A 14,164-nucleotide genomic window follows, 5' to 3' on the forward strand; every position below is an offset into this window, starting at 1 on the left:
ATGAGCACTATCTCGCTTCTACTTGTTGATTAAGTACCATAGGTCGCCTCGACGGGCCATGCAGCGAATAATGATAAAAGTAGCGCTTAGGGACAGGAAGCGAGCTTCCTGGATCAGGGAACAAACTAGAGGAGATGATATAGTTCAAATAAAGGAAAAGCAATGGGCTAGGGCTGGCGATGTAGTGAGACGAAATGGCAATCGGTGGACCGCAAGGGTAACAGAGTGGATACCGAGATACGGCACTAGAAGAAGGGGAAAGCCAATAACACGATGGAGGGATGACATAAGGATATTCTGGGCCAAAGCAGCACAGGACAGGAAGGGTTGGAAGTAGGTGGGAGAGGCCTTCCTCCTGCAGTGGACTTGAGTAGGCTGCTAATGATGATGATGATAATAGAAATATCAGGCAACAATCACATGATATGCCGATGAACGTCATGCTCAACTCACGTCCTTGTAGTACTCGTCCAGGTCCCGGTCGCTCTTGATCCAGGGCGGGAAGCCGATGTTGATCTGCAGGTGATGCAGCTGGCGCAGAGAAGAAAAAGACGCTGTAGTAGACACTAGCGGAGCGCGATCTTTCGCCAGATGATCTGAACCAAACACGATAGAGCCACCTTTTTGTTCTTAGTTCTGAGGTAATTCAACCCCAATATAACAAAAAAAAATTGAAGTGACATCCGTGGGTTGATTTTTCGTGGCGTGGCACATTTCTTGACTTAGTCTGTTCAGCCAACAAGAAAAAAGTTAGTATCTTTGCTTGTTTCACAACAAAGTCCGTTCGAAAGCAATATCTTCAGTACACGGACCGCCACTCCCCGCTGATCGGTGGTGAATACGTCACCACCTTAGGTACCCGCCCTCTGAATCCTCACTCACCCTTCTAGCTTTTTCTACTCCTTACTTCCAATTCCTTTTCCGACTCTTCACCGATGCCTCCGGTCATGTCAAGGGGACTTCTCTCCCTCTCTTTTTGTTTTCTTTCAATAAACGTGTGTACATTCATTCTTTTTTGACGCCGTTATACTCCTGCATTGCCTCATTGGCGGATGGTAGCCAGAGCACTCGCTTCCTTTTAGTTTTACTGCAATCATGTGGCTTATTCCAAAGGCGTTGACTATACGCGGCAACTTTCAGCCTGCGTGTCGGTGTGTCTCAGCGGCTAAAGGGTTGTGCTTCTGAGTCCAAGGACGCGTGCTCGATCCCGGACGCGGTGGCAGCTTTTCAGATGGAGGCGAAAGGCAAAAAGGTCCGCCTGTAGAGATTTCGGCACATGTTGAAGCGCCCCAAGTGGTCGTAATTTATACGGAGCCCTCCACTACGGCGCGCCTCCTAGGCCAGGGGAACCTTGCAGCCTTAAAAGCTACGTACCCGATTATTACTCATGACGTCTGAACCATTTTTCTAGTTCGATATGTTTTTTTTAGGTGCAACTACCTTTCACTACGAACGCCGTAGATACACATGCGGTGCAGCTTCTTCAGTAGCAAGCAGCACAGAAGCCCACGTTTGCATTCTTTCTACATGATTCTCTTTTAAAGCGAAGCTCCCTATGTTGCAACTGTGGTGGTGTCGAAAAAGAATCACTGCAGAAAAGCGAACTTTCCACATTGGGTTTCCACAAACGGCACATCAACCACACACCGCATAAACAATCGGATGCCTCTACATGCATACCGGGTTCCTTTGTGGTAGGCGAATGCAGTTTAGCGTCATACGGTTGAGCGATGATGATAAGGAAAACATTCTCTAAAAGACGCCCAGATGGCACTTTGATCACGCCACACACTTAACCGATGGCAAGCCCAAACCAACGACAACGCTGAGTTAACCTAATCAGCACATTCAGATGATCCAATCCCAAACTAATCGATAGAAAATCACAACATCACATTAGGTTAGCTCAGCGTTGTCCTAGATTTGGACTATGGCTGTTTGTATTGTGGACTTTGAATTTGCATTAGAGAAAGCTTCGCGTTTCGGCAGCTTTCTTCCAGAAAGGGGCGTTAGATTTTTTTCGATATCCAACACGCACTATATCCTGTTCCTTTTCTCGCTTCCTTTCTTTATATTCTTGGTTCTCTTACTTCACAGAATCTCTAATGCGTTCTAGCGTACTAAACACAAAAGCGTAAGTGCCAAGTTTGCAGAGCACCTTCCAGCCACAAAACAGGCTTCCATTCGGCTCTCTGAATTGTTTTCTTTCCCTTCTGTCAAGCTTACTCCTTTGAACCAAGCATAGCAAATTTCTGTGCGGCCAAACTGACGGAACAGAATATTTCACTGAAGAAATCCCGGGAAAGGTTGATGGGAAAGATGTGCCCCTGAACTATTGTGTGTTTCCCCACTATGTTAATGCTCTAATCGTTCCTCCCCTGGTGGAAAAGAGGATGATTCACAATTAATTGCTATAGAGAGCAAATGCAGAGTGTTGGAACCTCACATTATCACAGGCGCTTGCGCCGGAACTTGTCGCAATACCGTATTTCCACGTACGTGAAAGCGGTACCCTTCCCTGCAAGGTGTTTTCTGTAACTGCTAGTAGTGACAGTACCTCAAAAAAAATGTTCCTCTCTCCAAAACGCCAGAATAGGCATCCATAAATACTTGGGAATTTAGCGTAAGTACAACTAAAGCACAGTGATCAACTCGTTTTTATTACTTATGAGCGTACTAGATAAGCGTCCATATTTCTGCGTTTTCTGTTTTGTTTCCGTGTTGATGTCCAATCCGGATTCAAAGCGGCCGTGGAGACAAAACACAACTTCGTTCAATTAAAAAAACAGCTTTCAGCACCTCACTCAGCTGATTCATTCATTCATTCATTCATTCATTCATTCATTCATTCATTCATTCATTGACTGACTGACTGACTGACTGACTGACTGACTGACTGACTGACTGACTGACTGACTGACTGACTGACTGACTGACTGACTGACTGACTGACTGACTGACTGACTGACTGACTGACTGACTGACTGATTGATTGATTCGTTCATTCATTCATTCTGTTGCGTCCGCACAGCCGTGGATGGCTGCCGACGATTTATTACAACCCAAGAGGTAGGAACATTGGCAGTAGTTCGGGCGTTGGAGACAGCCCTGGCCAGCGTTCGACACGTGAGGCGCGCTCGTGCCACAGGACCCAGTACCTCTCTCGCGCGCACATCATCGTTGTCGTCTTCTGGCGACATATCAATTCTTCCCCCCTTAGAGAAAACAGTAAACAAAGTCTCCATAGCGATCTGGAGGCCGCCTAGCCTCGGCTGGTCGCAGTTGCCGGGTGGTCCCTGCTTGAGACGTTGAGGTCGATGGTTGGGAGGAAACATCTGGAGTATCCAGCGAGTCCGGTTTCAGTGGAACAGCAGAACTCGGCGGCATCTCTTGCGCTGTGTCAGCGAAATCGTCTGCTGTGCTCCAGTCCGTGGGCGTCCTGCTCTGGCTCGCTTTCCTGATGTGGTTCAGATGACGGCGAACCTTTCCAAGGGCGCTTTTTACCACCCAGGATCGTGGTCCGACGCGGCGCAGAATTTCGCCTTCAATCCAATCTGGCTTTCTTAAGAACTGTCGTATGAGCACCTTTTCCCCTTCTTCGAAACGACGTGATTGTTTCAGCGTCGGCTGGTGATCAGAGGTCTGTGTTTCCTTCTCTGGCTTGAGCAGATCGAGGGGACATAAAAGTTCGCGGCCAAACATCGCTCTCGCCGGTGTCATTCCTGTGGCTGTGTGCACCGTCGTGTGCTGCCGATACAGGAACCTTGCAAGTCTGCACTGTATGGAGTAGTGTTTATCCATTAAGAGGGCTCTCTTCAGTTCTGCCACGTATCGTTCTGCTTGCCCATTTGTTGCAGGATGATACGCTGGTGACGTCATAGCTTGTATGCCATTTGATGCGTAGAACTGCTTTATCTCGGCTGAAATAAAGGCTCTTCCGTTGTCCGAGACGACTTTCCGTGGAATGCCGAACGTAGCGAAGAGGCTCCGGAGTACGTCAATGACAACCGCGGATGTTGTCTGGGTGACGTGACGGACTTCTACCCACTTGGTGTACGCGTCCACAACAACCAAGTAGGTGCGCCCGAGTAGTGGTCCCGCGAAGTCAACATGCAGGGTGTGCCATGGTGTCTGGGGACGGTCCCATCTAGGAATCGGAGCTTTTGGTGGGCTCTTCTGCGTTGATTGGCATTCAGAGCACTGTCGCACCGTTTCTTCAGTCATCTTGTCGATTCCGGTTATCTCTATTCCCAAATGAGGAAACCAGTTTCGTCCGAGGAGGTTACATCCTGATCCCTTGATTACCACAAGCGGTAATGTAAAAGTCTTGCCCTTACGCGTTACTTCTACCGTTGCACAGCCGAGCACTGGAAGAGACTGGCCTGACCATGTGCGTAGGAGAATGTTGTTCGTCTGGAGCCGAGGTGGGTCGTTCGTCCACGTGGATCTGAACGTTGTCTCACTGATAAGAGTGCAGGCTGCACCTGAGTCGACTTCGAAGGTCAACGATTTGCCATGTACACGTAGCTGCATCATGACCTTCTGGGTGCTGGATATGTCCATTAAGGTGTTGAGCTCATAAAGCGCCTTGCTTGGCGACTCTTGAGAAGTCGTGTCCTGGGCTGATGCTGTTGTCGAAATTCCTTCACATGGATATTCCATGCTGTTGTTCCCCTTAGTTCTTGCTTCTTTCCGCTTTTTGATACATGCTTTTTCGATGTGTCCGCGTTTCTTGCAGTAGTTGCAGGAAGCTGTCTGGAACTTGCAAGTGTCCGGACTATGTTGTGCGTCACAACGCCAACAACGTTGGTTCTTCTTCTCGGCGTAGCTGCTGGAGCGGCCTGTCCTTCCCGTATGGCAGGTACTTGTACTGGCTTTGTGGATCTCTCTCCCTTCCGCCTTCACGTTTTTCTGGTCTTCAACGGCGTTTTCAGCTCTCAATGCGAAGTCAAAAGCTTTCTTGAACGTCAAGTCCTTTTCTGCAAATAGCCGTTGTTGGACCTGCTCATTCCGAAGACCACAGACAAAACGATCTCGCGACATTACGTCCAGTGGTAGCATAGACGGATTCGCAGCCATATCTGTGCTGGTGCCAAAATTACAATCCGCTGCTAGTTTTTTTAGCGCTGCCACGTAATCACTGACCGTTTCGTCGTGCCTTTGGTCCCGTCGTTGGAAGCGTGCCCTGCAGAAGACTTCAGAAGGTTGCGGATCAAAGTGAGCCTTGAGCACCTCAACGATGTCATCATAGTCCACTTCGCTGGGCTGCTTGGGTTGAACGAGGGCGCAGACGATGTCGTACGTCTGTTCCCCGCACAGCGTTAGCAGGTGAGCGCGTTTCTTGGAAGCGTCCTTGATGTCGTTAGCTTCGAAGAAGAATTGAAGCCTTCCATACCAGGATCTCCAGGAGCCGGAGCTGCCGCTGAATTCGGGTAGCCGACCGAAGTCGCACGTCGCCATGTCGTTCCGTTTCTTGACGTCGGTGACCTGCCGGTGAAGTGCCGGTGAGTCCGCAGTCTTCCTCGTCGCCAAATTGTTGCGTCCGCACAGCCGTGGATGGCTGCCGACGATTTATTACAACCCAAGAGGTAGGAACATTGGCAGTAGTTCGGGCGTTGGAGACAGCACTGGCCAGCGTTCGACACGTGAGGCGCGCTCGTGCCACAGGACCCAGTACCTCTCTCGCGCGCACATCATCGTGGTCGTCTTCTGGCGACATATCACATTCATTCATTCATTCATTCATTCATTCATTCATTCATTCATTGATTGATTGATTGATTGATTGATTGATTGATTGATTGATTGATTGATTGATTGATTGATTGATTGATTGATTGATTGATTGATTGATTGATTGATTGATTGATTGATTGATTGTGAGGTTTAACGCGCCGACGCTATATAGGCTATAACGGGCGCCGCAGTGGAGGGCTCCAGATCAATTTCCGTATCTCGTACACACGGGCGTTTTCGCTTTTCGTCGCCATCCGAGAAGTGGCCGCCTCGGCCGGGAATCGAACCACGGCGGGTACCTCACTTAGCTCAATTCCAGCCACGAGAGACGTTTTTTAACCGCAAAAACGCAATAATTATTAAAACATTCAACATTTCGCGCTACAGTGACGTGTTATGAGCAGGAGAGATGTCACATAGATCAGTCCTAAAAACAATGTTTAGTGTTTTAACTGCACGTTCGCATTTAAATGTGCAATGAAACGGAACCAGCTCCCACACTGCAATCGGGCAGTCATGTGCCTCAGTGGTGGTTTACTTCGGCGGCCACCGATTGCACTAAGATTTTGTGGCGCCATAGAAAGGTTGCGGCAAGGTGGCTAGAGAATCGCCGTTTTCTCTGCTACCTCCGTCATTTGTTCGAAGTTCGCGATAAAATTGTTATCATTGTTATCGCGACGAAGAAGTCTTTTGTAGGAACCAAACTTGTACTTCCTCTTCGTAGCCCCTTAAAGGAGAGTAGAGATAGCGCGCTGCCGTCTACGCACCTTCTGTCGCGCCCTTTCCTTGGTGTCCGAGTCCATCCACTGGTTGAGGTCTATGAGGACGGCCATGGCGTCCCGGAGCTCCTCGGCCATGTCGTACAACTGAGAAGTAGAAACAGAGATGAGCAGCGGGTGTTGCAATACATCTATATCCTAAAAACACGTATTCTACAATGTCCGCATATACGTTGATGAAAAGGGGAACCAAAGCACGCGTGACTGCATGAGTAATCAACTTCTCGGCTCCCATCAGGCTCGTGGCTACAGCCCAGTGGTGATGAATTATTCGACCACGACGTGCTCACATGTGTTTTACCAACCAACTCTCGGTCGTATTATTTCTTTAAAATAAAAGCTAACACATGAAGCTTATCTGTACTATGACCTGATAAGCTCTGAGATGATCTGAGAATGATATAACGGTGGCTGGTCGGGCTTGGCAAGGCCGCCTAAACGCAAGGTGATTGACTGTCAGCCACTGAACGGGAAATTTCGCGTGTCATTGCCATCATTATCATTATCATATCCATGATGCTGATTATACCCATTTCGGACAGCAGCAACAGTATCAAGGACAGCACATTCAATGCCCACTGCTATGCCACTTCCGTGCATGCAGTAATTCTGTCTGAATAGCTGCGCCAGTTTTCCATTTAGCTGCATCCACTTAGAAACTAAATCGGGAGATTAGGCAGCTTTCTCGCATGACGAAACGAACTGCGACGCAGCGCTCTTGCCGGGCAGAAAGTCCTTTTTTATTTCTGCTGAAACAGCCACACAAAACGACACTGTATGAATATCTCATGACTCAAGCATAAAAACTGTCTGAAATATATTACTCAATATATGAAATATGGTTAAGGTGGATTTACAGAAGTCCTTAGGCAACGCTGAACTATTGGCTAAAATATCATGCCAAGCAATGTCAATTTTTCTATTTGCTTTCTATCCCCTAACGGGCTTATTCACGTATACAGATCTAAATAAAAACGAGATGACCTCGACTGGCCCCGAAGTTGTGTGGGAATAGAACCGAAGTATAACGTTCCACTCCTCACCGCGGTGTGCAGTAAAGGCCAAATACAAACGCCGTTTGTGTGTACAATATTTCTGTGCATGGTAAGAAACCTTCGATCCCCAATATTTAACTGCAGGAACATGGCCTATGGCGCACCCTATAAGCGAAGTGTAGCATCTGTTCATTTAAGCCCAGTTTGGTTAGACTAGAAATGTGGCAACCAAACTACTGAGCCCGAAAAGGGGCCGAGTGTTCTGAATGTGCATATAAAACACAGTAAGGCGGCACTTTTCGGGAGCAATCCCCCAAAAGCGGCGGATTTCTTGTCGTCCCCTCCGAAGAGATGGTGGTGCCGGCCGCGTACGTACCTTCCTGTACCGCTCGGCGGGTCTGGTGATGTGCCGGTCGAAGAAGAGCCTCCCGACGGCGAAGTGAAGCAGACGGGAGGTGAGGCGCACACACTCGCGCGGAACCTCGGCGATCTCCTGCAGCAGGTACCGGTACCGGTCGAAACGGAACCGTGCGCGCCGAAACCTCTCCGTGGCGTGCATGCCCATGGTCTGCACGATGCGCCACCCGAGGTAGTTGGCCACCGCAGAGCTGCATAAGCGACGAGGAGGAAAAGAAACTTGAAACAGAAACGATGAAAAAAAGCGGCGGACTAAATTTAACAGGAGATTTTTTTTTTCACGCAAAACTGGCGTACCGCATTGGATATCAACGTAAATAAACTTTGTAAAGGTACCCGCTCCGGTTGCTCAGTGGCTAAGGCATTGGGCTGCTCAGCCCAAGGACGCGGGTTCAATTTCCCGGCAGCGGCGGCTGCTTCTTGTGATGGGGGCGAAAAGCTAAAACGCCCGTGTGTTCGAGATTTCGCCGCACGTTAAAAATTCCCAGGTGGTAAAAATTAATCCGAAGCCATTCACTACAACGCGCCTCATCGCCTGTGTAGCGTCCGCGCGTTAAACCGCATAATAAAAGTTGAAACCCAATTTTATGAAACGCGATTTTACAAATCTTCTGATTTAACGAACAAATAAGGATACAAATTTTGCCGTCAACCCCGATTTAACCAAGCATTCCGCAAAAAAAATGCATAGAAAAAAAGTTTTTTTTTCCAATTTTATGGCGTCTAGAACGCCTGGCAGTGCGCTGCCAGCGCATTGCGAGCACACGAGCTGGCAACGTGCTGTTAGCTCGTGTAATCGGGCTCCACAAGCCCGCAACACGAGCAGGAAGAGGCATCGCGCAGTTGTTGGAAAGAGCTTTGTCGGCGTGACGAGGTGGCCGCACATTTTGACGACTTCGCGAACGCTGACGCAGACGCGCAAACTGACACAACAGCAATTCTCGACCACGAGGAGATAGTGCAGCTTGTTTCCGACGCACAAAAGGAGCTTGAAGATGCGAATGATCCGAATACTGTCGAAGCTCACCAGCCCACAATCAAGCCAGGTGATGGACGCCGTCGACATTCTGAGGCGGTCTGCTTAGGCACACAAGGGTGTCGAGGACGCTTTGACTTCACTGGCCAGCTAAGAGAATTGTGTGCTAACGCTACTCAAAAGGGCGCAGGCGAAAAACACAAGCTTCTTCTCGAGGCCATAAGCTTGTCGTTCCCTCGATTATACGAAGTTCCCGATTTAACGAGATGATCTGCGGGTCCCGGTGACTTCGTTACATCGAGGTTCAACTGTAAATCAATCAACTTTGTAAATGTGCTAGAACGGCACATTAGAGTGCTTCAAGTAAGCAAAATGCTCAAATCTTTTCTATCATCGGAGCTGTTGTAGGTCGACGCTTCTCGTTCGTCTGGCATAGGTCGTGCCACACAATAATAGGAGCAGGATCCAAGATTCACCTGCGGCCTCTACTGGTCACTTTGGGAAACCCTTCTCCGGCGGTTCCCAGACCCATTTATAGAGGGCGCTGTGGTATCGCCCACGAGCTTAGCAGGAGCGCGTTCCTCCCCCTCCCGGAGCATACCGCCGTTTACGTTTAGCCGCCGATTCCCTTGCTCGAATTGTACAATTTGCGCGGCGACGGCGCTGCCATTCTCTGGCGACCGCACGTTCACGTTCGCGCCGGCACAAGCGACGTATGCCACCGCCGTTACCGCAGATTTCACACTGGGTGGAACTGGGTTTAATTTTTTCCGAGCTTGCAACTTCACGTTTGGCATCTTTTGTATAGGTTACGGCATGCATTAACCGATCTATTGTTGGGAATCCTACCATTGTTGAGCTGGGAAAGAGCTGCAGTGAAGCCATTTACGCGTCAATTAATTCTCTGCGTCCAGCCCTGGTTTTATTGGTACTCTGAAAATGTCAGGTAATATTTCATTAATACACTTATTTGTTTTGTTGTTTTGTTAGTACCAACTTCATCAATACTTGCTAGAGAGGCCTTTGTCCTGCAGTGCGAATAATTACGCCAATTTCAGTGATCATGATAATGTTTTTACGCATCACTGCACATTTCCTCTACATGAACTGCATACTTGCCCCTGGTACAAAATCACTGACTTGGGCTTTTGGCGTACCAACGCTCGACCTGAGCTATTAGGTGCGCCGTAGGGGGACTACGGACCAATTTAGAGCACCTGGGTATCTTGGACGTGCGCCGAAATCTCGACCTAGACGTTTTTCTTCCCCATCACCACAAGGAATGGCGCGAACAGGATCGCTCAGCCAGGCGCCTGCTTTTGTAGCGTAAGCTACACTGGCCGAGGTTGAGCGGTTTCGCGTGTGCCGTCAAGGGCCGTTCTGCGCAAGCGCGAGAAGCATTGGATTGGTTTGGATTGGATCGGATCGGATTGGCTTGGATTGGATTGGATTGGATTGGATTGGCTTGGATTGCATTTGATTTGGATTAGACTGGATTGGATTGGATTAATTTGGATTGTGTTGGATTGAAATCCAATCCAATTGGAGTACGGGTGCTGAACCGCTCACGCTACGTATATCCTGGCATAGCCGAGCTAAGCCACTGCTAATTTTTTTTTTCATCATTTGGAGGGATCGCGACTTCCACGCAAACCCCTTTCTGGCTAGCTTTCCCTCGCGACCGGTGCTGCGCAACACGCCCCGCTCGCGTGACGTGAGCCATTTGCGGGACGCGCCAGCAACCGGTGGGTTGGCTGTCGCCAGAGTGGCGGCATTGACCCCTTTTCCTTCCGGTTTTACCCGAGAGCCAGTTCTTCCTCCGCACTAGCACCACAATGGGCGAGATGTCGTTGGATGTCGCGCGATGAGTGAAGGGTCTCTAAGACTTCGGGATGGGTTAGCGCGCGGACGTTTCGGCGAGCGGCGTTTGACCTGGGGAATGCGGCACGAACGGACGCTTCACAGCGAGCCCGGAGATTATTCCATCAGTGAGTCGAACAATCTTGACCTCCAGTGTTTACTGCCTCGCCCCCAATGTTACCGTTATGACCTACGATCAGTCTTGTAGGCAATGTACTTGCTTTGTATGCTGCAATAAATGCTGCACGTGACGTTTTGCCTCCTACCTCTGTCTCCGTGAATACAGTACCCGACCGCAGCCCAAGCTCGCACAGCATGTTTACTGAGCGCGGGTGGCTACGGGGTGGGGAATAAGTAATGTGGGAATATGTTTAACCCCACACATTTTAATGAAAAATTGCAAACCAACTGCTCAGTTCATGTAAAAAAATTACTTTTTTCTTAGTAACCAGTAAGTCATAATTACCCCTAAAAATATTGAAACATTGCAACCAAAATGTGCTTTAATTAAGATTCTTTAATTATAAAGATAATGTTGGGGGAAAGTAGATTCCATACAATTTTCCACAAAAATTACTCCCTGCTTCGTTAGGACCTATTGTAGTATAGTTTGGAATCTCTAGACCGACATGTTAGAGCTGAAGTGAAGTCAGTGTTCATTCGGAACGCCGTATGCACACAAACGCTGGTCAGATTATTACCTTTCCCATGCGGGCAGAATGGAGGCCTGGCTTCGGTCAACCACGTGGCGTTCTTCGGCAGCAGCCCCGCCTTATGTCACGTGAACCGTTCAAGACGAAAACGAGATAGCGGCCGTCAGGGCGGTAGAGACGGGGAAGCTAGAACCACTAGATGAGGCTTCAGGGTATCGGCACTCTTTTCTGTCGTTGTTCTATGCCGCCGACAGCGGCCATTGGTCGAACCGCGCCACGTGACATTTTTTTACCTTGGAAGACCCATGGGCGCGGACATTTTGGTGCCTCTGTGTTGCTGCGCGCGCGCTCTTCGACAAGTCGTGATTTTCGGAGCGCAGTGCGGCTGTATGACACGTTGGGAGTGAGTTTTCAAGCCCCCAGACAGAGTAGCTACGCCGTGCTGCCCTCTACGGGGCTGTTTCAACCGGCGGCAAGGTGGAAAACGCCTGCATCGCCTCCCGCGGGGAAAGAACGACAGCGGCCTAGCGTAACTTATAGCAACTTAAAAAGCGTAGCTTCATTAGTGGCTCTAGCGTAACCCAGATCTGAGCCACTATACGAGCTATGCTAGCGTAACCGAGCCTGAACCCACCGCACCGGCGCGCTCTTTCTAAATCTTCTCAAAGTAAACACAGCTGCCATGGTTGACAAGCGGCGCCTCGACCAATTCCGCCCGTCAGCGTCAGCCGCAATAGGGCGCATAAAGCTGGCCACCCAGGCGTCAGGCACCAAAATGGCTGCCGCCGTTCGTCAGTGTCATTACTCTTAAGCGTAGCTTATTTAGTGGTTCTAGGGGAAGCATTTGGTTCCTTACTGTCGGGCCCGCGGGAAGTTTTGCTTGTTATTGGCAGGGCTATTGGCGTCATCTGGCGTAGTCTGATTCCACAGGCACATCTTAGCGTAGTACGCCCCATCCAGTCTACCCACCTGGGCACCTCCTTGAGTAGGCGAGAGAGCCTCTTGAGGTAGAGAGGGTGCAAGACCACCACGTGGTCGTTCTGGTCCATCGACACGCCCACGTCTCGCAGGATCACGTTGATGAAGTGCAACCAGTCGATCTGCATAGAGCGAAGATATTAGGAGTGCTGAAAACTCAAACAGTCGTGGTTTCTTATGGTTATTCTCTGAAAGAAGCGGCTAACTCTGGTACAGGGAGTTTGAACGTAAGGAAAAGTAACGGTACGAATGGTTTAGAGGGATGGGAATAATAAACAAACGCTATGCACGAAATGTGCATATTTTCAAGAGCTGCTCAGACTGTTCAATACAGGAAACATTTAGAAATATCCAGATTTCCGTGTAAGTAACCACTAAAAATGGCAGGGATGATATGCTGCGGGAGAGAAACGTTGGTTCTCTTAAATGGTGAGCAAATCAACTCTCTTGTTTTGTTGGCACCGGCACTAAAATTGTTTTCGCTGATCTGTGAGGCAAGGTTTCTTGTTCCAAAAAGTACAAATTAACTGCACGAAACCGCTATCCTTTATTTACTCCGATATTAATTAGTGGAATAAGCGCTTAACAGTAGCCCAGTAGCCCGACGCATAGTAAATCTAAATGCCTTAACTCGAACAGACGGTTTTGCCGAGGGTTTTGTAACGAAAAGTGGTGTTTTTAAACACCGCTAGACACAATACTGCCACGTTCCAGTAAAAAAAAATTCTTGATAGAAAAATTTGGTGGCTGAATGCTTACGGCATGTAACCATTCAGGGATTACTCGCGTAACACGTTTTGACGTGACGCATCCACAGGTCAAAGCTCCCGGTCTTGCAGTTTTCTCACGCTGCCTTTACTGACTTCAAGCCGTTTTTATAAGGTTCATCACTCATTTTGTATGCGCGACATTAAAGCAGCTCCATTCGATTCAGAAGGGGTGCACGGCAACGTTGCAGAGAAAGTTCTGTGGTGCCGGTGCAGTGCAGCAGCGTGGTTCCGCGGTGCCGTGCATCACGGCTGCACCGTCAGCAGCGCCCCTGCGTGTTCACAATCGAGCTGATCGAGCGAGGTGCAGGCATAGTCGTCTGATAATCATCCTCGCCTGTCGTCCTCTACAACTGGATGTTTACGGCCATCTGGGTTGCGTCGTACGCATCAGCGGCGACGCTAAGTTCGTCCCGCGTATCTTCGAGCTCGACGGACATTTTCACGCGGTCGCCGCAACTGCCGGTAGCCGCCTGCCAACCCGCAACGCCCCAACGCTCACGGCACCGAATCGCTGCACCTCCTCCGTAGCAGGTGCAGCGATTCTCTGCACCGCGGCGGCACCGCTGCCGCACCATGAGCAATCGAGCGACGCGGTGCAGGGAACCACTCGTGCAGCGGTGAATCGAGCGCTTTGGTGCAGCGCATCCTGCACCGTTGCAGGCGTTGCAGGGAATCGCGTCTGAATCGAATGGAGCTAGCGGCAACCACATGGAGCGGTTTGCTGGCGTCTAGCCGCCGTCAGCGTCTCCTAGCGGCGACGTGAAACGGACGTTGCAGAGGATCAAATTCAAAAAATGAAAAGCCGATTTGACGAATGAGGCGGTGTTTACCTAAAAAACTAATCTGGCAGATGTCGGTGGCGCAGATTGTGCTCTTAACGTTTTTCGCGTTGCCACCGCGGCCGCCAGACGCGAGCAAAACGCTCCATGTGGTTGCTACAGCGACTTGCTTATACCGTTCAACACTACCAAGGCACGTGTTTCTGAGCCCAAGGACGCGG

General features: G+C 49.5%; 1 protein-coding gene across 1 annotated transcript in view; it reads right to left on the reverse strand.

Moving 5' to 3' along the window:
* LOC144145550 (neprilysin-1-like) overlaps window positions 1–12,508 on the reverse strand; it is a 36,598-nt gene extending 24,090 nt beyond the window's left edge. Inside the window, exons 1-4 of the mRNA XM_077677197.1 lie at window positions 12,386–12,508; window positions 7,887–8,118; window positions 6,504–6,602; window positions 454–531 (exon numbers count right to left, since the gene is read on the reverse strand). Of these exons, the coding sequence (XP_077533323.1) occupies window positions 454–531; window positions 6,504–6,602; window positions 7,887–8,118; window positions 12,386–12,465 (489 nt within the window). The 5' untranslated portion in view covers window positions 12,466–12,508. The remainder of the gene's footprint in view (window positions 1–453; window positions 532–6,503; window positions 6,603–7,886; window positions 8,119–12,385) is intronic.
* Window positions 12,509–14,164: the final 1,656 nt, after the last annotated feature.

The sequence above is a fragment of the Haemaphysalis longicornis genome, unplaced genomic scaffold (assembly GCF_048455015.1).
Source record: "Haemaphysalis longicornis isolate Haplotype H1 unplaced genomic scaffold, Haemaphysalis longicornis Haplotype H1 scaffold_7, whole genome shotgun sequence".
Classification (NCBI taxonomy): Eukaryota; Metazoa; Arthropoda; class Arachnida; order Ixodida; family Ixodidae; genus Haemaphysalis; species Haemaphysalis longicornis.